Here is a 26,388-nt window from a genome sequence, read left to right as displayed (position 1 = left end):
CTCTCTCTCTCTCCACGAGATGTGATTCACTCATTGTTCGTACGCAACGAAAGAGATAATCACGAAGCGAGTAAGGGGGGAAACTTGTCATATTTTCTGTCATCAAAGTCTGCTTGCATTGAAGATTTGCCTCCCGTTGTATTGCTTTTCTTTCGCCGTTAATTTTTATCAGCACTGTGCAGATCGTCTGCCGTTTTTCGTCTCACAGCGAAATGTCTTACTATAGTTTTTGATAGATGCTTTGGTAATTTTTTTCCCCTTCAGTTCCAGGGATGTTGCCATCGAGCTCAATAGTCCTATTCAGCTCAGTGGATGTTGCTATGCAAATCCAAGGGACAACAGCAACCAGACTTTACATGTTCTGCAAGATCAGCGTGGCGTCCCTTGTTATGAGATCATTTCCGAAGTTTGCCGTCTGCTCCCTGGCGCAAAATCCGAAGACCAGGCAACAGTTCTGACGAAAAATTGAACTGGTATTATTTGGCAGCCTGATGTCGTCAATCGAAATGTCGTCTTCCTGACATGCTGGTTTCATTTTAGTCGCTCGAAACCGTGACTATCGTGAGTACGATTTGGTGCAATGAACGGTAATATGTTTATCATACTTAATGAGCTTTCCCGATTCAGGTTGTTACCTCTGGTTCTGCCTGTTGCTCTTTGTAATTTGATGTATTTTTTTATATAAAGATCTTACCCCACTCAAGCATCCTTCCCTACCCCACCCTTTTTGCCACCCCGCTTTTAAACTTCACCCTCGTCCTCACGTTAATGTAACAGTAACAGTAACAACACCGTATGCTTTACACTACAAAATCAACACAACCAAAAGATACGTTTCCCATTTCTGTTCCCAAAACTGGCATAGAACGAACAGCAAAATTAAATCTGCTGTTTTGGTCATTGTACTTATTTCGTGGCTAAAGAGAAGAATCTTCCCCTGTATGCATGCAGCAAAGAAACCCTTGACTGCCATATTTTTTCACATTTTTTCATTTTCTTTTTCATAATATTTTCTGTATGCTTGCAACAAAAAAATAATTGTTTCAAACTATTTTTAAAGCCACACCCATATGAACTACTTGCTGCTTTAAATATGACATTTTTTCCACAGTATTTTACATGATTTTTAATGAAACATTCTCTCTCATACCAAATGTATTAAAGAAATAAACATATTCTTTTTCTTTCTTTTAATCTGAGTTTTGACTGCTCATATATACATATTTACTTTATTTTATTTGTTAATGTGTTAGAACTTAATGTATTATTTAATTTCAATCATTGATTCAGTGATAATTGTACTTGGTTCATTCATGCATGAAAATATAACACATGTTTCAAGGATTAAAAGTGAAAATTTATCTTCATGTTTTTGGATATGTATTATTTCTTGTTTCATAATATGTCAAAGCATGAAGATAGTATTTGTATGTGAGGGACATGGCTTTTATCTATTGACCATAGAGAATAACTTGATCTTGATAATAAAGGGTAAGTCGTAAGAGGTGATAAATTTTCTGTATGATGTAGGCATACTTGATTTGAGCTTTTTCAGTGATGCAAACAAATTTTGATCTATAATATTCATTGCATCTAATTTATAACATCTGTTTTGTGCAGTGACAAGGCTATGATTTAAAGATCATTTGTAGAGGTTATTATTCTCTTTTAGATATGCTTTCACACACTTACACACATGTGCACACTCACACTCATACAGATATTCAAGCATATCTTAGTCAAGCTTTGAGTGCATGCATATATAGTGTTACACACACACACACACACACACACACACTCAAATATATATATATATATATATATATATATGTATATGTATATACACCCAGAGTATATTTGTTTTACAGAAATCTGCCAGAGGAGAACACTTTTGTTGTCATGGGAAACAATGATGAAGATGATTAAAACAAGAGCTGAGAAAACTGTTACGTGATGTGCACACACTGTATCTATATTTGCTTTCAGTTTCAGGGATGAAAGACAGACAGAACTGACCGATGCAGAGATGTCGCTGATGTCCGATTCGGATGCTAACTTCCTGCGGGCAGTTAGGGCAGGCCACTTAGAGGAGGTGGTTGCTATGCTGGACAAAGGTCATGACGTGAACACCGTCAACTTTGTGAGTAATAGTGATATTGATAATGATTTTAACTCTTTCACCACCATAGGCCTTGAATTGACTAGACAGTGCACAGCCATAGGCGACTTTTGTTGACATCGAGGGGTCATGTTAACTCTCTCCGGACGAAGGAATGCTCACGCATTCCTACACAAAACGTATTCGGATTCAGACGAAGGAATGGAATAGCATTCTCCGAAAGTAAAATTCCATCATGCGCTGTACACGTGATTTTGTGATTAGCCAAGCAGAGTGTGCTATTCTGGGTCACTCCACAATCGAACAGTATGATTGGTCAGCCTGGGATGTGTGGCCTGTCTCGCACACACGCTGACAAAGTCACTGACCGGTCGTCTGCTCGTGTGCCAGCCTGTTAGCAAAGCGGGCTCTTCTCAGAATGTTGTGAAGCGAACAAGGCAGTGACGGCAACGTTTTAGGGTTGCCGAAGTACTTGAAATGCTACAAACTGAAGAGTCGGACATTGAAGAGGTGGATGATGACGAAGAAGAAAGCGAATTTAATGCAGAAAGCGAGCATGGGTATGGTGATTCGGGGTGAAAAATTGGCAGTATTTTCTATATGTGGCAAAACTGTAAAAATAAGATGAGAAATTTGATTTTTTTTTTTTAATATGTAATAGCTCAACACGTAATAAACCAGTTCTGAAAGTTTCATTTTCTTACACAGTATTTTGTATTTTTTGCAATTTTTTTCCAAACCCTTACAAATGGGCCGTCTGTGGGGAAAAGCAAGGGAGAAAACTTGTCGTCCTGAGTGAGTTAAAAAGTACTTACAGGGTGCTTACATGCCAGTCATTCGCACACATGCATTACTCAGATTTACAGAGATAAAAACAAAATTAAAGATGCATGTAAATAGAAAGCTGGACAGAAACTGTAGACCAGGAAGAGGGAGGGGAAGGGGGGGAGGGCTATTTTCGGAAGAGGTAGGTTTTAAGGACAGACTAGAATGAGTTGAATGCAGAGATTTAATGAAGTGAAAGGAATAGATTGTTCCCAGTGCAAGTTCCATAGGTAGAGAAAGAGCTGTGGAGTGTTTAAATGTGGGATGCGGAAACAGTTGACATGAATTATATGTGACTGTGCCATATTTAGTTTAAACCTGCTGAAATTTGATTGTATTACTTATTTTCACAGCAGATTTCATTGTATGAAATAGGGCTGCTCTCAGCACGATGCATTGCCACCCTTTTTTTTTTTTTTTTTTTTTTTTTTTTTGGTCTGGAGGTGTATTTGTACAGCAAATCTCTTTGTAGTGGTGGTGTTATGTGTGTGTAAATGTGTACTGTGGCTCATTTTTCTGTGTCCCTTATTCTTTCTTTCCTTCAGAATGGCATGAGTGGCCTTCACCTTGCTGCAAAAGAAGGTCATGTGGGTGTCATGGTGGAACTGTTGAACAGGGGAGCGAACCCAGAAGTGAGAACACAGGTATGACATTGCTGCGTTTGTGGATCAGGTTTAGACTGGTGCAGTTCATGAAATACAGAAAATTCATGTGCGATTAAAATACTTAGAACAGTATAGAACAAGATCCATGTAACAAACATTATGTATTTCACGTATTCCAAATAGATCAGCCTTGCATTGCAAGCCAACAATTATACTTATTCATGCACACACACACACACTCTCTCTCTGTTTTTTTTCAGCAGTTTACTTCCATTTCCTTTTATCCATTGATTTATGTTTGTACCTTACAGACATGATTTTTAGTTTTCACGGTAGGATTTCAAAAAGATAACACCATTTAATTTTTTTTTTTTTTTTTTTTTTAATTTTTACAGGCAGGATTTTCAGTTTTTGTTGTATGATTTCAGAAAGAGAACACTGTTTACATACATATTTATTAATGTTTACAGATGGGATTATTCATTATTTGCCGTAGATTTCAGAAAGAGAACATTGCTTACATACCTGTTTTTTTAAGAGAAGTAACACTCTCTAATTAGAAGGTACATAATTTCAAGTCAGTGCAGCTTATGCTACCAATTCAGCTAACACACAGGTAAAAAGATACATAAGAACAAACCCAGATACATCCTCAGAAAAGGAAGTGCCGGGTCTTTCCTTATACCCTCATTGTGTAAGTGTAAACACAAATAAGCTTGGTCTGTTAGTCTTGGATATGCTACACATGATTTTCAGACAATACAGAACAAATAATGGTGTCCTTGATGGATCTAAGCTGGAAATAACAGAACAATTTACTACTGTTGACAGTTTGGATTGTTCAGTTTTTGCGGTATGATTTCATAAAAAAAAAGAACACTGTTCACACACACACACACACACACACACACATATATATCTATACCTATATATTTATCCATGTATATATATATATATATATATGTGTGTGTTTACAGATGTGATTTTTCAGTATTTGCTATCAATATGATTTGAGAAAGAGAACACTATTGAGACATACTGGTATATATTTTTTTAATGTGTAATGTTTACGGATGAGATTGTTCAGTTATGGATGTGTAATGTTTACATTTGGGATTGTTCAGTTATTGCGGTTTGATTTCAGAAAGAGAACACTCCGCTCCACGTGGCGGCTTTGGCCAGACAGACCAACGTCACCCGTCTCCTGTTGGACAGAGGAGCCGACGTCAACGCTGCTTCCGTAGGCCACCTTTATTTCTGTGTGTGTGTGTCTTTCCTGTCAAGATTTTTCTTTTATGAGACAGGACATTGCATAGGTCACCTTTATTTCTGTTTGTGTCTTTCCTGTCAAGGTTTTTCTTTTATGAAACAGGACATTGCATAGGTCACCTTTATTTCTGTGTCTTTCGTGTCGAGGCTTTCCTTTTATGAAACAGGACATTGCATAGGTCACCTTTATTTCTGTTTGTGTCTTTCCTGTCAAGGTTTTTCTTTTATGAAACAGGACATTGCATAGGTCACCTTTATTTCTGTGTGTCTTTCCTGTCAAGGTTTTTCTTTTATGAAACAGGACATTGCATAGGTCACCTTTATTTCTGTGTCTTTCGTGTCGAGGCTTTCCTTTTATGAAACAGGACATTGCATAGGTCACCTTTATTTCTGTGTGTCTTTCCTGTCAAGGTTTTTCTTTTCTGAAACAGGACATTGCATAGGTCACCTTTATTTCTGTGTGTCTTTCCTGTCAAGGTTTTTCTTTTATGAAACAGGACATTGCATAGGTCACCTTTATTTCTGTGTGTCTTTCCTGTCAAGGTTTTTCTTTTATGAAACAGGACATTGCATAGGTCACCTTTATTTCTGTTTGTGTCTTTCCTGTCAAGGTTTTTCTTTTATGAAACAGGACATTGCATAGGTCACCTTTATTTCTGTGTCTTTCGTGTCGAGGCTTTCCTTTTATGAAACAGGACATTGCATAGGTCACCTTTATTTCTGTGTCTTTCGTGTCGAGGCTTTCCTTTTATGAAACAGGACATTGCATAGGTCACCTTTATTTCTGTTTGTGTCTTTCCTGTCAAGGTTTTTCTTTTATGAAACAGGACATTGCATAGGTCACCTTTATTTCTGTGTCTTTCCTGTCAAGGTTTTTCTTTTATGAAACAGGACATTGCATAGGTCACCTTTATTTCTGTTTGTGTCTTTCCTGTCAAGGCTTTCCTTTTTCTGACACAGAACACTGTGTCATGGAGTGAGGCCATGAACGCACTTTTGGTGGGTTTTTTTTCCAATTACATATCAATATCTTAAGCAGGCATTCTTGTTCGTTATCTTGAGATCATACTCTACACAGGTTTGTAAAGCAACACAATCCAAAAAAGAAAACTGGAGTAATCATTATTCCATGATAATTTTCTGTCTTTCTTTTTATTCATTTATTGATTTATTTTATGTTGTTGTTGTTTTCAAACTAGGCGGTGGATTGGGCGTTTACCATGTTTTTTTTGTTTGTTTTTTTTGTTTTTTTTTATCCTATGCATAATTTTTAAACCGAAATGGGGGGCAGGTGTTTACTCGATATTTGGCGTTTACAAGGTAGTTAACAGTATATATTTATAGTGCACACAATGCCTGTTCATATCAGTACATGTGTATACATGAGAAAGTGTGTGCTTTTGTATATTGATGTATTGTTTTGTGCATGTGTGTGTGTGTGTGTGTGTTTGCAGAAAACTGGCTTCACTCCCCTGTACCTAGCAGCTCAGGAGAATGGAGCTGACATTGTGGACATGCTTCTCCAGGCAGGGGCAGACCAGCGCATCCACACGGTGAATACTGCAGAATGCAGTAGACTGTTATTTTGTCAGCTGTAGACACCAGTGAACCCAGCACAGCACAGCACAGCACGTTAGACCTATTATTTTTGTAAACTATAGACATGGTGAACACAGTACAATATATTAGTCATGTTATTTTATAAACTACAGGCTTGGTGAACACAGCACAGTACATTAGATGCGTTTTACTTTGTAAATTGTAGACGCTGCGATTGCAGCACAATACGTTAGTCATGTTATTTTGTAAACTATAGACATGGTGAATACAGCAGAATAGATAAGATGTTATTCTATAAACTATAGGTATGGTGAACACATCAAAATACATTGGACATCTTTATTTATATATTTATTTATTTTTATTAACTATAGACACAGTGAACACAACACAATATACATGTGTTATTTTGTAAACTATAGACAAAGTAAACACAGCACACTGTATTGAATGTGTTATCAGAAAGAAAAGATCTGAGCACATCACTCCTCTTTTGCAACATCTCCACTGGCTACCTGTCTCACGCAGAGCAAAGCACAAGATCAGCACTCTATGTTACAAATGTATTCACAAATCTGCCCATTCCTACCTCTGTGGCTGCCTTCACCTCTACACTCCATCTCACTCTCTGCGATCAGCTTCAGATCGACTCTGTTTACGCATACCCAGATTCAAACACTCGACTGTTGGCCGCCGTTCTTTCTGTCTCTGGACCTTGCAGTCGGAATGAACTTACTCTTTCTCTTCGTCAGGTCTCCACACTCAGCTCTTTCAAGCCTGGTCTTAAAACCCACCTCTTCCCAAAATAGCCTCCCTTCCCCGCCTCCTTGTCCTCACTTTTTCCAGTTTTAGAGTTATGCATGCGTGTGAATGACTGGTGCGAAAGTGCTTTGATTTGTCTCTGCACAAGATTCAGTGCTATATAAATATAATAATAATAATTATTATTATTATTATTATTATTATTCTATCACCTGTAGACAGGGTGAATACAGCACATTACACAGACTTGTTGTTTTGTAAACTATACACACAGTGAGGACGGCTCTGTACATTAGACTGACATGTTATTTAAAAAACCATGGACCTCTTGCCAAGTCTTTGTGCCTGCTTGTGTGCACATCAGAGAGCGAGAAATACGGATACGGATACGGATAGTTTATTCAATAAAGGCCATGGCCCCTCATGAAGGGGGTACAGTGAATCAACATTCAAAATCAAAACCTTACAAATTACAGAAGTGAATGATAAACTGCAAATGATAATCCACAAATTGGATAATGCACAACTAATAATAATTAACTACATAATACACTGCGAAACTTAAAAGCCTTATATAAGTAAATAGCAAACTGTCTTATAACAGTTTCGTTAGTTGATGACATAAGCATGGCAAGTCGAAATAAAGTAGGGTGTCTATAATATTTTTGTGGAATCCACTCATGTCTAAGGTCATTCAAAGCAGGGCAACACAACACTGAGAGCGAGAGAGAGAGAGAGATAGAGAGAGAGAAACATAACTTTAACCTCATGAAATAGTGTCATTGTCTGTCTTTCTCACTCTCTCTTTTTATATATATATATATGGAAGCAGCGGCCTAGTAGCAACATGTCCACCTAGGAAGCGAGAGAATCTGAGCATATGTGACTGCTGCCAGTATTTTCTCCCCCTCCATTACACATTGAGTGGTGGCATGCACTTAGCACATGTAAAAGAACCCACGGTAACAAAAGGGTTGTCCCTGGCACAGTTCTGTAGAAAAATGTGCACTTTGATAGCAAAACAAATACACTTGCTGGCAGAAGAAGAAAAATGGGTGGCACTGCACTGTAGTGATATGCTTTCCCTGGGGAGAGCAGCCAGAATTTCACACAGAGAAATCTGTTGTGACAGAGAGTAATGCAAAACAATAACAATGCAAAACAAAACATTACAGTATAATACAATGCAATACAATACAGTACAATACAATACAATGCAGTACAATACAATACAATACAATGCAATACAGTACAATACAATACAATGCAGTACAACACAATACAATGCAATACAGTACAATACAATACAATGCAGTACAGTACAATGCAATACAGTACAGTACAATACAATACAATACAATGCAGTACAATACAATGCAATACAGTACAATACAATGCAATGAAATGCAATGCAATAGAATACTATACTATACTACACTACGCTACACTGTACTGTACTGTACTGTACTGTTACTAAAAGACAATACAGTTCAGTGCAATACAATACAAATAATATAATGTAATATGATATGTAATATGATATAATGTAATGCATTGTAATGTAATACAATACAATGTGATACAATGCAATACAATACAATACAATACAACAGAATAACAATATACATCTGGTGGCCTGAACTTACAGGTTGATGGCTTCTCTCCGCTGGCAGTGGCGGTGCAGCAGGAGAATGCTGAGGTGATCAGCGTCCTGTTGCCCAACTGGAGGAAGACCGCTGCCGACTTTGCCCTGCGTCTCTTGACCGCCAACATGCATGTCAGTCTTTTCTGGGTTGTGTGTTTGTGGGTTTTTTTTGACTCACTTGTGTAAACAAAGTGAGTCTATGTTTTAACCCAGTGTTCAGTTGTCTGTGTGTGTGTGTGTCTGTGTGTCCGTGGTAAACTTTAACATTGACATTTTCTCTGCAAATACTTTGTAAGCTGACACCAAATTAGGCATAAAAATAGGAAAAATTCAGTTCTTTCCAGTCATCTTGTTTAAAACAATATTGCACCTCTGGGATGGGCACAAAATAATAAAAAATGAAGCCTAATTATATGCAAACTGCATTTACTGTTATATTTATATTTTTTGTATTCTCTAAACTTGGCACTTTGATCTGATATTCTGACCCAACAACAAGAGCAGTCATTATTATGATTTTTTGTTCAAACTGGAAGTTCCTTTGCTAAGCATGGAATTTTTATTTATTTTGCAAACGTTTTGGTGTAGATAGTAAAAAAGGGAAATTACTCTGTAATTAATGCTAGGGGACTTAATTTATCACACGTGAGTCTTGAAGGCCTTGCCTCTCTTGTTTTTTTTTAGGGGTGGCGTAGCGGTTGGTGGTTAGTAGTGGGGAGCTGCAGGGGTAGTGTGGTGACACATTGTTTATTTTCACGTGGACGTGCAATGGTCTCGTCAACTCTGTGTAAAATTTTTTTGTTCAATATTCAGCTTGACTTGACTGTCTCAAAACCATGATTGTTTTTTTTCGTGTGTGTGTGAAAATGTGTTTGTTTTTTGGTGTGGGTATTTTTGTTGGTTTTTTTGTTTGTTTGTTTGTGTGGACATGTATGAGGGACTTGGAACATATGGTGTGGGAGAAATGTCACTGAAACTGAATGATTTGTTTAATTACACATACTTAACCGTGACCCACTAGTTTAGATTCCAGCAGGGGTCTGATTTATGTCCTGTGCAAACTACTACCCGCCTATGCGGAGAAAACAAAAGTAACTATGACCGATAACCTCCCGAAGTAGGTTACCTCCCCTTTGCATCCCTGACTAGCGCAATCTTTTTCTGGCAGCCATCTTGACTCCTGCTCCTGTCTTGAAAAAAACAAACAAAAACACCCATATATATGTATATACATATGATTTTTTGTGTGACAAGAGTTTTAGAAGTGGATGACATTGTTCTATGTTAAACGATCAGCAGGTATGTGGGTGATTTGTGGATTTGTTTAGTCTGTAGGGTCTGAGCAGTGGCCAGAGGGAAAGAAGTGTGTGGTGTGATGTACTACGATTGTGTGTGTGTTTCATCTGATCTGTGAACCAGGAAACATGTTCTCTGCTTGCCTTCACTGAATGTGCTTTGCTGTTTCACAGGAATGTCCTGATGTCCTAAAGCACACAGCAGACGGCAATGTGATAGGTCTTCGTAAAGCCATACAGTATGGTACAGATGTCAATCAGACATTGAAGGTAAGCATTGTATTGTATTGTATTGTATTGTATGGTATGTATTGTATTGTATTGTGTTTTATTGTGTTGTGTTATATAACTCCTTTGTCTCAACAGATTTCTGTGCGTCATATTCGCTTTCTTCTCCCCATTGCTACAGAGCAACACCAACCTTTATTTTTCTTTCTTTTTTCTGCTTTCAAAGTGGATTTTTCTCTTCAGAATTTTGCCAGGGACAACCCTTTTGTTGCGGTGGGTTCTTTCTGCTAAGTGCATGATACACGCGGGGCCTCAGTTTATCATCTCATCTGAATGATGAGCATCCAGACGACTGCTTAACTCACTCAGTACGGCCAGTCCTCTCTTCTCCTCTACACAGACCCCTCGGATGTCCAGTGGGTGTCTGAATGACCCAACCTTTAGCTTCTGTTGTCAGAATTGTGGTATTCTTTGTCAACATTCACGTCTTCAGTATAAGAGCCTTCCGCTTGCAATATTTTGATGATGGTAATTGGGGTGAAACGATGTTAACGTCGTCTCTTTCGCCGTTCGTATGGAGAGAGTAAAATGTCCAGTGGAGGTGGAGAGAGTACTTAATGAGCATGGGATTTGATCCTGTGTGATAAGATTTTCCTAGGGGAACCATTACCACTAGGCTGCCACTCCGCAGTTGTTGGTGTTTTTTGTTTGGTTTTTGTTTTTACCAGCCTTTCATAAACAAATAAACAGCTGTGTGTGTGTGTGTCTGTGCATGTGTGTTAGTGTGAGTGTTGGAGTGTAACAGTTGTAGTATTGATAGTATGTTACTTTGAGAGTTTTATGCATTGTGTTTTTATAATATTAATGATTCTGTTTTATGTTTCTACTACTTTTTATATGCTTTTTTTTGTTTCACTTTAGGTACTGGATTGTAAAGTGCTTAGAGCTTGCTTATGCTTGTATTACAGCGCTATATAAAAATAAAATATTATTATTAAAGATACTTGACTGTTTTGACTTTGATATGACTTTTGCCAGCAAGAAGCAGCCTCTGAAAACAAGGGACCAGCCTCTTTGTGTATTTGTATTTGTATTTCTTTTTATCACAACAGATTTTTCTGTGTGAAATTCGGGCTGCTCTTCCCAGGGAGAGCGCGTCACTATACTACAGCGCCACCCATTTTTTTGTATTTTTTCCTGCATGCAATTTTTGTTATTCCTATTGAAGTGGATTTTTCTACAGAATTTTTCCAGGAACAACCCTTTTTGTTGCCATGGGTTCTTTTACGTGCGCTAAGTGCATGCTGCATACGGGACCTTGGTTTTTCATCTCATCCGAATGACTAGTGTCCAGACCACCACTCAAGGTCTAGTGGAGGGGTGATTCGAACCAGCTCAGATTCTGTCTCGCTTCCTAGGCGGATGCGTTACCTCTAAGCCATCACTCCACAGAGAAGTCATATTAGAGAAGTCATAGCTTTAAAAAAAAAAAAAAAAATCGTCTTGACTTGCAGGTGTCTGTATCTCTGAGGCCTGGTTGACACCAGGATTTTATTATGAAAGGAAGCATATTGTACAGGCTTGTAACACAGTCCCACACCTAAACTGGACCTCCATAGAAAATGAATTTTCAGGCCAGGTTCTATGGCCTTACACCCCCCCTCATCCCATGATTCGTTTCAACCCCCTTCCACTTCATGCGTAGGATGAGTTACTGTGGGATTGGTTTTCTTTGGTGTTGAAAGATTTTTGGTAGGACTGTTGCTGGAAGAATGTAATGGCTAAGCAAATAGAAATGATACACACATCATGACATATATTTCACAGTTGTGTGTGTGTGCCTTTGTTTGGGGTGAATTCCGTTTTGTTGTAGAATGTCTGGAAAAAAATGTTAATCAGAATAGACTGATACCAAGTAAATATCGATCACATGTTTCATTTTTTGGTTTATGCAGTTTATTTTGTGATCGGAAGAAGACACAATTGAAGTGAATTCAGAAAACTCAAGAAGGGTGTGTAGTTTTCACTTACATCTTGAACTTGCATGCCTGTATGCTATAGTTTGATCTTTTTTTGTTATATTATTTTATTATTATTATCTTAATTTATTGTTGGTGTGTTTCTATGCTTGCTTTGACAATGTTGGACTGAAATTGTGATTCAATGTGTATGCACTGTTAATGTATCCTCCACACCCCAAAAGGGGCAAAAGGATTGCATTTCTTTGCATCTTTGCTGTTAATAATGAAGACTTGTTCAATGCTTTTACTTAGATAGAGGTGACTGCTCTTTACATACATGTACAAAACTCCTTGACTAAACACAACAAATTAATGAAATAAATCAATTTGCACAAAGTTCGAAACAAATATCTCATTAAGCTCATTTGCTCTCTCTCTCTCTCTCTCTCTCTCTCTCTCTCTCTCTCTCTCTCTCTCTCTCTCTCTCTCTCTCTCACACACACACACACACACACACACACAAACTCTCACACTCACACACACACACACACACACACACACACACACACACACACACACACACACAAAACACAAAACACAAACACACACACACACAACACAACACAACACAACACAACACAACACACACAACACACACACACACACACACAACACAAACACACACACACACAACACAACACAACACAACACAACACAACACAACACACACACACACACACACACACAACACAACACAACACAACACAACACAACACAACGCACACACACACACACACACACAGAACATGGGTAAAATGCAATTCAGGACTGTGGTGGACAAGGACATGAGACCTGATTAAATTGATGGATCTTCAGAGATGCTTTGAATTTTAAAAAAAAGAAAAAAAAGAGACAGTACAAAAGCATACAAAGAGGCTGGGGTTGTGGTGAACAGGATGGCCTTAGCCCTCTGCACATGGCAGTGGTGCTGGGAGACCTTCAGATGGTACGCGAGCTCATCACCCATGGTGCCTTGCCCAACACCACATCAGAGGTATGCTGTTATCGTTGTTATTGCTATTAGTATTATCATTATTGATGCTTATTGTTGATATAGGCAGACCCAAATTACACTACAAAGATGTCTGGAAAACAGACCTGATGGCCCTAGGCTTCAGCCCAGACACAAAGGAAGCTGTACCCTCAGAACTGTCGTCCTGGAGGTAGGCAGCGTAGAAAGGCCTGTCCTAGTTTGAAGAGAAACTTATCCAACAATCAGAGGCAAAACAGCAAAGACAGAAGGCCCAGAGTCTGACTGCAGACCAGCATCTGTGGATGCTGTGCCAGAAACATCACCCAGAGCGCAAATCTATGGCTTTCAAACACGAAAGGATGCCTGCTCTGTACAGCACCTATCTTCAGTCAGAGAACATACTAAGCGCTTTGCAAACAAGCACAGTCATTTGCACAACAGGGTGCCAACCTGGATAAAGCTGACTGACAGCTGCCATTAGGCGCTCATCATTCGTTTCCTGTGTCATTCAGTCAGGTTTCAGTCATGCGCACGCTTACACATGTATGACACACACGGTGATTGTGTGATTGCAGAAGCTGTCCACGCCGCTGGGCACGGCATGTTACATCTGTCGGCGAGACATCATGCAGGCTCTGTTGGACGCTGGGGCCAACCCAAACGTCAAGTCACGGGTAAGGCAACCCTCACTTACTGACTTACTGCCCTTTATTCTTCTTCTTCTTCTTCTTCGTTCGTGGGCTGCAACTCCCACGTTCACTCGTATGTACACGAGTGGGCTTTTTCGTGTATGACCGTTTTTACCCCGCCTTGTAGGCAGCCATACTCCGCTTTCGGGGGCGTGCATGCTGGGTATGTTCTTGTTTCCATAACCCACCGAACGCTGACATGGATTACAGGATCTTTAACGTGCGTATTTGATCTTCTGCTTGCGTCTACACACGAAGGGGGTTCAGGCACTAGCAGGTCTGCACATATGTTGACCTGGGAGATCGTAAAAATCTCCACCCTTTACCCACCAGGCGCCGTCACCATGATTCGAACCCCGGACCCTTAGATTGAAAGTCCAACGCTTTAACCGCTCGGCTATTGCACCCGTCACTGCCCTTTATAACTTCTGGCATAAAGACCAGCAACACACTGAGCAGCTCTCACTGACCATACATTTCTGGTTGCATGCATGCCTGCCGTACCCATTTGTCTGTGTGTGTTCCGGAAAACCAACAGAAATGTCACCTGCGTTGAGAAAGTGTTGCCGTTCCGGGGAAAACAAATTGGGCATTTTCCTCTGCTTTTGTTTATGGATTTAGTTGTATTTGTATTTATTTTTATCACAACAGATTTCTTTGTGTGAAATTCGGGCTGCTCTCTCCAGGGAGAGCGCATCACTACACTACGGCGCCACCCATTTAAAAAATTTTTTTTCCTGCCTGCAGTTTTATCTGTTTTTCCTGTTGAAGTGGATTTTTCTACAGAATTTTGCCAGGAACAGCCCTTTTGTTGCCGTGGGTTCTTTTACGTGTACTAAGTGCATGCTGCACACGGGACCTCGGTTTATCGTCTCTTCCGAATGACTAGCATCCAGACCACCACTCAAGGTCTAGTGGAGGGGGAGAAAATATCGGCAGCTGAGCCGTGATTCGAACCAGCACGCTCAGATTCTCTTGCTTCCTAGGTGGACGCGTTACCTCTAGGCCATCACTCCACTTGATTGGTGTAAGGTGTGTTTTCTTCTGTTTTTTATGGTTTTCATTGACCTCTCTTGATCACTACAACTAAAGTGTGGTGTCTTCTGGTTTTTATAAGTTTCATCGACATCTCTTTGATCAGAATAAAATGTGTTGTCTTCTGTTTCTTATGTTTCTAGGTGACCTCTCTTGATCAGAATATAGTGTGTATAAAGCGCATTGTTATCTGTTCCTCAACACAAGCCCTGCGATCCCCTCATGCCACTGCACATTGTGTGTAACCATGGTGACGCTGTGGGGCTGCAGATGCTTTTGGAAAATGGAGCGGACGTCACTGCGGCAGGGGTGAGCATTGCTTCTGTTTCAGTTTCAGTTTCAGTTACAAGGTGGTGTCAGAGATCCAGATACACTACACCACGTCTGCTGCGCAAGAAAAAAAAGTGTTTTTTTTCAGCAGATGCCGGACCTTTTCAGTTTCAGTCCAAATACACTACGCAACATCTGCTGTGCAAGAAGAAAAAAAAGAAATGATTTTACAGCAGATGCCTGACCTGTCAGTTTCAGTTTCAAGGATGTGCCAGACATTCAAAGACATTACACCACATCTGCTGTGCAAGAAAAAGAAAATTTTTACAGCAGATGCCTGACTTGTCAGTTTCAGTTTCAAGGATGTGTCAGACATCCAAAGACACTACACTGCATCTGCTGTGCAAGAAAAAGAAAATATTTTCAGGAGATGCCTGACCTGTCACTTTCAGTTTCAAGGATGTGCCAGACATTCAAAGACATTACACCACATCTGCTGTGCAAGAAGAAAAAAAAAGAAATGATTTTACAGCAGATGCCTGACCTGTCACTTTCAGTTTCAAGGATGTGCCAGACATTCAAAGACATTACACCACATCTGCTGTGCAAGAAGAAAAAAAGAAATGATTTTACAGCAGATGCCTGACCTGTCAGTTTCAGTTTCAAGGATGTGCCAGACATCCAAAGACATTACACCACATCTGCTGTGCAAGAAGAAAAAAAAGAAATGATTTTACAGCAGATGCCTGACTTGTCAGTTTCAGTTTCAAGATTGTGTCAGACATCCAAAGACACTACACTACATCTGCTGTGCAAGAAAAAGAAAATATTTTCAGGAGATGCCTGACTTGTCACTTTCAGTTTCAAGATTGTGTCAGACATCCAAAGACACTACACTGCATCTGCTGTACAAGAAGAAAAAAAAAAAAGATTTTACAGCAGATGCCTGACCTGTCAGTTTCAGTTTCAAGGATGTGCCAGACATCCAAAGACACTACACCACATCTGCTGTGCAAGAAAAAAAAAGAGAAGATTTTTACAGCAGATGCCTGACCTGTCAGTTCCAGTTTCAGGGATGTGTAAAAATGTGCAGACTGATCCATATTTGCTACACCACATGTGCTGTATTTAAAAGATTCTGTTTTCTTTTCTTTTCTTTTTGTTTAATGAGCAGATGCCTGACTTTCACATAAACCCATCAAATTGGACCCATTGAGCATTGGATGGAGGAAAGGGATGGGGAGGGATGGGTGTGTAGGGGTATGGAGGGAGATGAAGGATAGTAGGAGACGGAGAAGGGTGGTGGAGGTGGGTAAGTGTTATCAGGAACTAAAAAAAATAAAAGCTTAAACCTGTACAAGGTTATAATGTCTCTGGCTTATGGATATTTGAAATATGAGGGGGTTTTCAGGATGTTTTTTTGTTGTTGTTGTTTTTTAGAGGTGGTGTAGCGTGATTGGGGGGTTGGGGGGGGGGGGGGGGGGGCAATGCTCCTGATGTCTGGCAGTGGTGTGACTGATAGAATGATTGGATTTGATTATTGATTTTGAAATGAAACTAATTGATTCGATTTTAATTGAAATAAGACACACACACACACTCTCTCTCTCTCTCTCTTTCTCTCTCTCTCTCTCTCTCTCTCTCTCTCTCTCTCTCTCTCTCTCTCTCTCTCTCTCTCTCTCTCTCTCTCATTCACACACTCTCTTTCTCACTCGCTCTCTCACTCTCTCCACTCCGCTTCAGAAATGGATGAGCATGAACTCGCGCGTGGCTTTCGACGCCCATCACACGGAGGTGATCTCACTGTGCATACGCTGGGCGCTCAAACTGTGCCCAGAACAGAACAAGCCACCCAGCAAGTCGGACAGCGAGTCGACCGACACCCAACCCCCTCCCACACCTGAAGAGGTGGGCCAAGTGTGTGTGTGTGTGTGTGTGGATGATGCAGTTCTAGATTCAGTTTCTAGAGTTTAGGCAGCACTGCGTTTTGGACAAATACGGATACATTACAGTTACACCGGTTCAATTCAGTTCAGTTTCTTGAGGGTGGCATCACCGCACCACATCTGCTAGGCAGATGTCAGACAGCAGCACAACCCAGTGTGCTGGTCAGGCCTTGAGTGCATGCATGTATATTCGTGTACCTATCTGAGTGGATTTTTTTTTTTCCCTACAGAATTCTGCCAGCGGACAGCACTCTTGTTGCCAAGTGCGTGCTGTACCACATCTGCTGAGCAGATATTATTATTATTATTATTATGAGCATTTACAAATATATATTTGTGTACCATTCAGAGTGGGGTTCTGCAGAATTTTGCATGAGGACAAACCTTTTGTTGCCGTGGGTTCTTTATCAGTGCCCCAAGTGCCCTTGTGCATGTGGGACCTCGGTTTATTGTCACATCTGAATGACTACACGCTCTGTTTGATTTTCCAGTCAAACTTATGAAAAAGGGTGAGACCGGGATTTGAACCCAGACCCTCACGGACATTGTGTTGTTTGACAAGCATCTTAACCATTCTGCCGCCTGAGTGTAGATTACATGTCTGATAGTAACATCTTCCTCTTTTACTTTGTCAACTCCCTGTGGAGAGCAGCCTGGATTTCACACAGAGAAATATGTTGTGACGAAATGTGATATGATACAATACAATACAATACAATACAGTGGTGAGTGCAGTACAACCCAACCCAACGCAGTTCAACCTAACACAACCCAACACAACCCAGTGCAACACAGCCTATCCCAACGTAACACAGCACAACCCAATGTAACCCAACCCGCCCCAACACAACGCAACCCAACCTATCACAACACAACCCAATGTAACCCAACACAACCCAACACAACCCAATCTATCACAACACAACCCAATGTAACCCAACACAACCCAATCTATCACAACACAACCCAATGTAACCCAGCACAACACATTCCAACCTATCACAACACATAACAACACAACGCAACCCATAGCAACCCAACACAACATGACCCAACCCAACCCAACCCAACCCAACACAACACTACAAAACACAACACAACACACATTCCAATGCAACTCAGCACTATGCAACACAGCACAACACAACACTACAGAACACAACACAACACACATTCCAATGCAACACAACACTGTTGCAACACAGCACAACACAACACAGCACAACACAACACAGCATGATGCTGAATCCTGTCTCCTGACACACAGCCTGACCGCGATCCTGCGGCCACCTGTCTGGTGATGATGTGCCCCTTGTTCCGATCACGGCCCAAACAGGTGGACTCCATCGTTGCTGCTGCCATGGAAACCGTGAGCAAGGTGAGTGAAAGAGACTGGGAAGGAGCATTGATTTGAAAGAAACACGTGGCCAGTATTTAGAACTGGTAGCATTAGAAAAGAAAAAGAAAGGAAAACATGCACACATGCATATGCACACATGCATGCATAATCTAGGTGTGTGAAAGAGTGTATGTCTGTGTAAGTGTGTATGTGTGTGCTTGTGTGTGTGTGTGTGTGTGAATGTGAGATGTGTGTGTGTGTTTATATATGTCTCTGTGTGTGCATGTTATGAATGCGCGTTTGGGTAAACAGAACCTTTAAATGGTGCCATGTACATTTGCGTGGTCAGGATGCTATTTTCAAGGCAGCAGAGGAAGGAGACATGGAACTGGTGAAAGAGTGCATGTCAGAGTCTCCCAAATGGGTCGACACCAAATCTCAGGTAATCTCCTTCCCACGGAACAGAATACAGCATACTTTATTATATCCAAAGAGAAAATATTTTGTGGTGTAAAACACATAAAAAATACACAGGAACGACAGTCATTGAGTATGCATATATAGAAGGTATTAAGTGGTTGTATGTCAAAGTAAACCACACACAAAATAATCAGTCATACACATACAGTAGTCACAGCAGACATGACCAAAAAAAAAAAGCTTAAATGTGAAGAATGAACCAACATACAATAAACACAGCCATATACATGTAACAATCACAGTTTTTGGCATAAAGTGTCTCACTATAATTACAGACATTTAATAATAAATATCTCACTATGATTACAGAGACATATGATAACTATGTGCTGTTCAATGGTATTTGTACCAGTAAGTAATGTTGATAATATATTGACAGTAGATTATTGAAGCGTGCCTTTTATTGTGTTCTGATCCCCATGTGGATTAAAGTGTTTGCAATATGACTGTGTTTGTTTTGATTCTAACTGTCGGCCAGAATTGCATTGAACTGTTCTCCAGATTTGTAAACTTATTTCCTAGACCTAAAAGAGACCCTCCCTTCAGGGGTGAGGAACAGAAAGGAGGAGTCTGTGCTGTGCAGACTGCATGCGGGGCACACTTTTTTTTTACTCATTCTTACTTGTTGAAGGGGGAAGAGGTCCCTCGATGTATTCCCTGTGATGAGCCTCTCACCGTGAAACACGTGCTCCTTTACTGTTGGGATCTGCATGACGTTAGACACAGACATTACACGGCGGTTTCTTTGAAGACCTTGTTTCGTGATGTCCCTCCGTGGGCGCTGATGGACTTCTTAAAAGAAGTGAACATTTTTAACCAGATTTGAAGGTTTTAAACTATGGAAGTTTTTTTTAAACTTTGGAGTGGAAAGTTTGAAGTGGTGACTCGTTTTAATTGTTTGTTTTTTGACTCACTTGTGTAAACAAAGTGAGTCTTTGTTTTAATTTACCGTTGTAGTAGTTATTAATGCGGCGATAGGTCGGCGAGGCTCTAAACACCATAATTTTATTTCATTTCATTTCAAACTTATTTCCTTATAAACCCTCTTTGAGCTCTGTGGCACACAAGGCCACACAGCCAGAGATCTCCATGGCTGTCTGTGTTGTGCTGTCTACCTGAATATTACACAGAGAAATATGTTACACACAAAGAGAGAATACAACACAATACAATACAATACAATACAATAATATTCAATTTAATCCAATACAATGCACTTGCAATGCAATGCAGTGCAGTACAATGCAATGCAATACAATACAGTACACAACACAACTGGACACAACACAACAACATAACACAATACAATACAACACAACACAACATAATACAATAATCTTACACAATTTCAATGTTCATTTTGATGATTCTATCACGAGTACAGAAGAAAGAAGAATTGAATAAGCGCTGCTTGCACTGTGGCAGTGTGGAGTGACGCTGTTACACGTTGCCTGCATGAAGGGTCACACGGCGATGGTGTCCTTTCTGCTTCAGCACGGTGCCAGCATCAACGCCACAACAGATGTAGGTGGTTGGTTGGAGCTCTGTGTGTGTGTGTGTGTGTGCATGTGTGCGCGCGCAGAAAACCAGCTTTGAAAGGTGTCTTGAGAGTGCTGAGGCTGTGACTGGTGTTTGTTGACCCGTGGGCGTTTATAATCATACAGAAAAACATAAACAAAAACATTAAGTTTGCACACTCTTTCACCCTAGCATTGCTGAAAGGGTTAAAGTAATTTCAGAGCCCACGGCAACAGCTTTGTTTTTTTCATTCAGCATGGTAAGTGGCTAACATAAGGCTATGCCTTTTACCTATGATAGATAAAGAATTCTTAACTTTCTCATGTTCAGTCCTACTGGTCATTTTCATCAGTAAACAAAAGCATAAGCAAATATTACTATCATTAGCACATGCAATTAGTATTATTGTTGTTATTATTGTTATTATTTGTAGTAGTAGTAATATTTTAGTTGTTTTAGTTCTAAGCGCGTTGGGCTACGCCGCTGGTCAGGCATCTGCTTGGCAGATGTGGTGTAGCGTATATGGATTTGTCCGAACGCAGTGACGCCTCCTTGAGCCACTGAAACTGAAACTGAACTAGTTGTTGTCATCATTATTATTATTAAGAATGACGTTAGCCATGCTATGTTAATTTGCTGATGTGTGTGTGTTTGTGTGAGCAGAAGGGACTGACGCCAGCCATACTGGCAGCATACTCAAACCAGCCTGAGGTGTTGGAGATGTTGATCCAAGCAGGCGCGGACCTCACCTTGTGTATGCAGGTAAGTCCGGTGATCACGCAGGACAGGTGTTTATTTCTGATTAGTCGGTAAGAGCAGGTGTGGGATTAAAAGCTTGCCTGCTCTTGAAGTTGGTTGTTGACACGGAATAGAATTGCATTCTTTTGAGCTTTGTTTGTGTGTCATTGAAAGATCCCAGTCAGATGGTGTTAACGATACTGATAATATACATTTATATATAGCGATACTGATAATAATATACATTTATATAGCGCCCTTTCTCTCAAAAGAGCTCAGGGCACTTTACATGAAAGACATTCCATTCATGACCACTCTTTATCAAAAACCCCTCACCCCCTACCTCCCCCCACACACACACGCGTACACTTTCACCCTCCCCTCCCACTCTACATACATCCAAAGTGTTCCAAGATTTGTATCTTTTCAAAATTTCTGGAACTTTTTTTTTTTCACTCTGAAGGAATCTAGAGCCTCCCTCTTTGTCCTCTTCCCTACTCTGTGAAGTAGTATACTGGGTTTCATATTTAGTATTGGATTGTGCCATGGCAGAATCTGTCAGACGTTAACTCAAAGTACCATAAATTGCACACTGCTGTTATATGTCTATGTCAACTTTTAGTGTACTGTAATGTCTGTCCTTTAACTGTGATTATTGCTACATGTGTGTATGGCTGTGATAGTGTATGTATGATTTACTCTAAACTACTTTTTAAGGGTTTCTGTTGTTGTCTACTGTGATTATTGATTGTAATGATGGTTTGCCGTAGGTTTACATCTTGATGTGGGTTTATCTATATACATGTTGAATGACTGTTATTTTCTTGTGTTTTTTGTTGTTGTTGTTGTTTGTTTTTTTTGTTTTACACCACATATTAATTTCTCTTGTTGAGATAATAATAATAATAATAATGGTACTTATATAGCGCTGAATCTTGTGCATAGACAAATCTAAGCGCTTTCGCACCAGTCATTCTCACGCACGCATAGCTCTAAAACTGGAGAAACTGAAGACAAGGAAGAGGCAGGGAAGGGAGGCTATTTTGGGAAGAGGTGGGTTTTAAGTCCAGACTTGAAAGAGCTGAGTGTGGAGACTTGACGAAGCGAAAGAGGAAGTTCATTCCAATTGCAAGGTCCAGAGACAGAGAAAGAACGGCGGCTAACAGTCGAGAGTTTGAATCTGGGTATGTGTAAGTGGAGTGGATCCAAAGCTGATCGTAGTGAGCGAGATGGAGTGTAGAGGTGAAGGCAGCCACATAATAAAGTATTCTGTATTCTGTTGGACTCCTGATCCAGTGTTCACTTGTGATCAGGGTTTCAGCCTGGTATTTGTATTTGTATTTCTTTTTATCACAACAGATTTCTCTGCGTGAAATTCGGGCTGCTCGCTACACTACAGCGCCACCCATTTTTTTGCATTTTTTCCTGCGTGTAGTTTTATTGGTTTTTCCTATCGAAGTGGATTTTTCTACAGAATTTTGCCAGAAACAACCCTTTTGTTGCCGTGGGTTCTTTTACGTGCGCTAAGTGCATGCTGCACACGGGACCTCGGTTTATTGTCTCATCCGAATGACTAGCGTCCAGACCACCACTCAAGGTCTTGTGGAGGGGGAGAAAATATCGGCGGCTGAGCCGTGATTCGAACCAGCGCGCTCAGATTGTCTGGTTTCCTAGGCAGACGTGTTACCTGTAGGCCAACACTCCACTGGTGTTGTGTTCTTGGGAAAGGCACTGTACTTCAGTTTTCCTCACTCCACCCAGGTGTGAATGGATACCTGACTTTGGTTGGGGAAGGTTAAAATGGCGGAAGGAGAAGAATTGTTTTGAGATGCGATTAACTTATGAAGTGACCAGCCGCCGTGGCGAAGTGGTTAGCGTCGCGGACTGACGGCTGGGAGGACGCGGGTTCGAATCCCAGCGGAGGTGGGTTTTTCGGCCTGTGGCCGGCTCCTACCCAGAGTTGCGTGTGCTGTGGGCTTAAATGGGGAGACTGGGACCACACAGTCAAGTGTCATCCACTTCAAGGATGCGTCTTTGGGTGTGTTGCTCTAATTACCTGACCAGCACTGCAAGTGTCTGTATCTCTCGGGCCTGGTTAACGCCGGGATATCATTATGACAGGAAGCGTAGAGTACAGCCTTGTCACGTAGTCCCAAATCAAAATGGACCTCCATAGCAACATCGTCATCATCATCGTCATCCTCCTTCTCCTTTATCATCATCAATATAAACAAAATAGTCTCAAAGTCTGTGACCTTTCATGCCCTGCTCTCATGGTGACCTCACTTTCGATGCCCCTCCACTTCCGTGCTTGGGGTGAGTCCTGTCAATGTCGTCAGTGTTGGCAGATTCATGGGGTGGCTGTTGTTTGAGGGACGTGGTGGCAGTCTCCACTCTGGGAGAGACGCTCACTCAGTCTAGCTCCGCGACTAAGCCATTATTGTCGTTAGTAGGGGGCTTAGTAGGTGGTGTCCTAAGTATGTTAAAACAGAACAGGCACCACTGAACACCACCGAAGTGACTCAGCAGCAGTGCAGGGTCTCCTCTGGTGTGTGGCCTCCAGGCAACCTAACATCGATGGTTCCCTGTGGACTGCCGACACTGGAACTGCGACGGACGAACCCGGGTGTGGCCGTGTAGGGGGGAATCTAAATGAGCGGCGTGGGAATAATGCCACTGAAACGGCGCAGATTATGGGGCAGCAAAAAAAAAAAAAAAAAAAAGAAATTGTGTCATGTTAACAGCCACTTTCATCACAGCATTTACACATATTTTCAAGAAAATCGTGGCAGTGGAATTCTGAGCTGGAAGGCAAAATATACGGCCAGGGTGACTGCGCTTCTCAAGCCAACATTGAACTGAGCAAATGTGAATATCCTGCAGTGATGATCAAATACATGTGCATGCACTCAAGGTCTAAGTTGTTGGTTTTGGTGTGGTTTTAGCTGTGTATAGATTTGTCCCAAACCCAGTGACATGGTTTTAGCTGTGTATCAATTTGCCCCAAACCGAAGCAAGTTACCTGAAACTGATTGTGCAGAACGGACTGACCCCACTGGGCATGGCCATAGCCAAGCAGAACCTGGCGTCCTCGGAGAGCGTCCTCCGCCATCAGCCCCTGGCCCCACCCTGCAACATCCTGAGCGTGCTGAGCACCCAGCAGAACGAGGAGGCGCCCTCCCTGTCCAAGGTGCTGGGCATGGTGGAGTGGGCCTGCCGCTCCAACCCCCTCACCGCCTCCCCCTCCTCCTCTGCCCATCACCGCAAGAAGGGCCGCCGTGCCTGTCTGCTGTCATAGGTCTCCAACCACCAACCCCATCACCTCGCTTCCTTCCCCTCCAGATGTTTTGCCTTCGCTTCGTTCTCCGAAAGCGGGCCCTTCCTTTTTCCAACCTTCTCCTGCAGTCCTGAAGGCTGGGCTATAAGTGACATGATTAGATTTGAACCTTCTCCTCTTCCCTCTCCGCCCACCACTGCAAAAAGGGCCGCCTTGCCTGTTTGCTGTCGTAGCTCTTCAGCCTCCTCCCCCAGCCCTTTTGTGGTCAGCTGGGCTAAAAACGATGTGATTAGATCTGAACCTCTTCCCTCTCTACCCACCATTGCAAGAAGGTGCCCGCCGAGTCTGTCTGCTGTCATAGCTCTCCAACCTCCAACTCCTTTACCACCCTTCCTTCCCCTCCACATGTTTTGCCTACACTTTGTTCTCTGAAAGTGGGCTCTTCCTTTTTCCATCATCATGTCAGCAGGTTTGTTTCTTCGCCTGCATGGTCATAATTGCTTCACCTACACATTTATGTTGGTTTTGCCAGTAGGTAAGGTCATGCTCACATACCTTGATAGAAACTTTTTTTTTTCTGTGCAGTTTTAAAACAGGTTCAGGCCATGCCTTTTTGCACGGATACATCTTATTCATCTGACTGGAAAATAATTATTGAAGGTTATACAAAATATATATACACAACTTTGCTAAGACAATTGAAATTCAAACTGAATCTGCATTCAGTCTTCTGGATCCTGAAACTGTTGGTAAACACAAACAGCACCAATAACAGCCATTCACAGACCAAAGGAAAGCCTGAAAAGGATGCCTTTTTAAATGGGCAAAAGACAGACGAAAATGCTGGGCACATGCTCATATGCAATTCACATGCACATTTTAACAGGTGTTAATGCCATTAATAAACCCATTCAAAGTGTATTTGGATGTTTACAGAACAGTTGCCTGGTGCACAAGGCGTAGGCAAAACAACAAACGCACTTGACAGTCGTTAGGTTAAAGTGTGTAGGCAAAACCGCATGTGCATGAAACATGTAGGTGAAATGCCGCACCTGCAGAACATGCGTAGGCAAATTGTGAGCAGGCGAAACACCGTGCTCTGGTCCCTCCACCCGCCACAAGAAGGGCTGCTGCACCTGTCTATCGTTGTAACACCTGTGTGGGTGGTTGTGGAGGGGGCACAGGATGAGACCCTGTGGCAGTGTGTTGCTGGTAGTGGGGCTTGGAGTGGCTGTCAAGCAGGTGAAAGAATTTCTTTTAACTCTTTCATCGCCAAATATGATTGAAACGATGCTCTCTGTCAAAATAACACAAAGGACTTGTTCACTCAACTCAGTGGACTTGTTCACTTCAAACTCGGCCAGGGGGCAAAGTTTAGTCGTTCTATTGGTGGGAAACTGGCCGCAGCTGTCAAGCTTTGTTACAATGTAAAAAATGGTCTTATCAACATTACCCTTCATTGTCGACAACCCTCCCCCCCCCCCAACACACACACACACACACCCTGTCTAGTCAACTAAAGTCGCCTATGGTGGTGAAAGAGTTTTTTAAAAAAAACCTACCAATCTTGGTGATGGTTTGAAGAAAACAAAAATGGGTCGATCATTGATGTCAGTGGAAGGGGGATTTATGAACCAAAGCCTGATTTAAAAGAAGAGCATCAGTTTTGTTTTTGGGCATGATTTGTCTGGATTTGGAGACACTTGGAATTTAGTGGTCTCGAAGATTTGGGAAAGTTTACTGTCCTAAATATGTAGATTTTGAGATGTTTGAAATCAATCATCACAAAGGAGT

General features: G+C 41.3%; 1 protein-coding gene across 2 annotated transcripts; it reads left to right on the top strand.

Annotated features, from left to right (window-relative positions):
• Nucleotides 1-419: 419 nt before the first annotated feature.
• On the top strand, nucleotides 420-26,056 carry LOC143285862 (uncharacterized). 2 transcript variants are annotated; one of them, XM_076593299.1, is made up of 16 exons: nucleotides 420-561; nucleotides 1,987-2,140; nucleotides 3,490-3,588; nucleotides 4,694-4,789; nucleotides 6,273-6,371; nucleotides 8,789-8,917; nucleotides 10,255-10,350; nucleotides 13,225-13,323; nucleotides 13,878-13,976; nucleotides 15,234-15,335; nucleotides 17,040-17,204; nucleotides 18,510-18,620; nucleotides 18,931-19,023; nucleotides 20,487-20,585; nucleotides 21,243-21,341; nucleotides 24,358-26,056. In XM_076593299.1, exons 2-16 carry the CDS (start codon nucleotides 2,027-2,029, stop codon nucleotides 24,613-24,615), a joined length of 1,758 nt encoding a protein of 585 aa, XP_076449414.1. In that variant the 5' UTR covers nucleotides 420-561; nucleotides 1,987-2,026; the 3' UTR covers nucleotides 24,616-26,056. The 2 variants fall into 2 exon arrangements, with proteins under 2 accessions (XP_076449414.1, XP_076449415.1); XM_076593300.1 differs by having other exon boundaries at nucleotides 420-587.
• The last annotated feature ends 332 nt before the right edge of the window (nucleotides 26,057-26,388 follow it).

This window comes from Babylonia areolata, chromosome 9 (assembly GCF_041734735.1).
Source record: "Babylonia areolata isolate BAREFJ2019XMU chromosome 9, ASM4173473v1, whole genome shotgun sequence".
Classification (NCBI taxonomy): Eukaryota; Metazoa; Mollusca; class Gastropoda; order Neogastropoda; family Buccinidae; genus Babylonia; species Babylonia areolata.
This window is presented reverse-complemented; position numbering and strand designations above follow the sequence as displayed.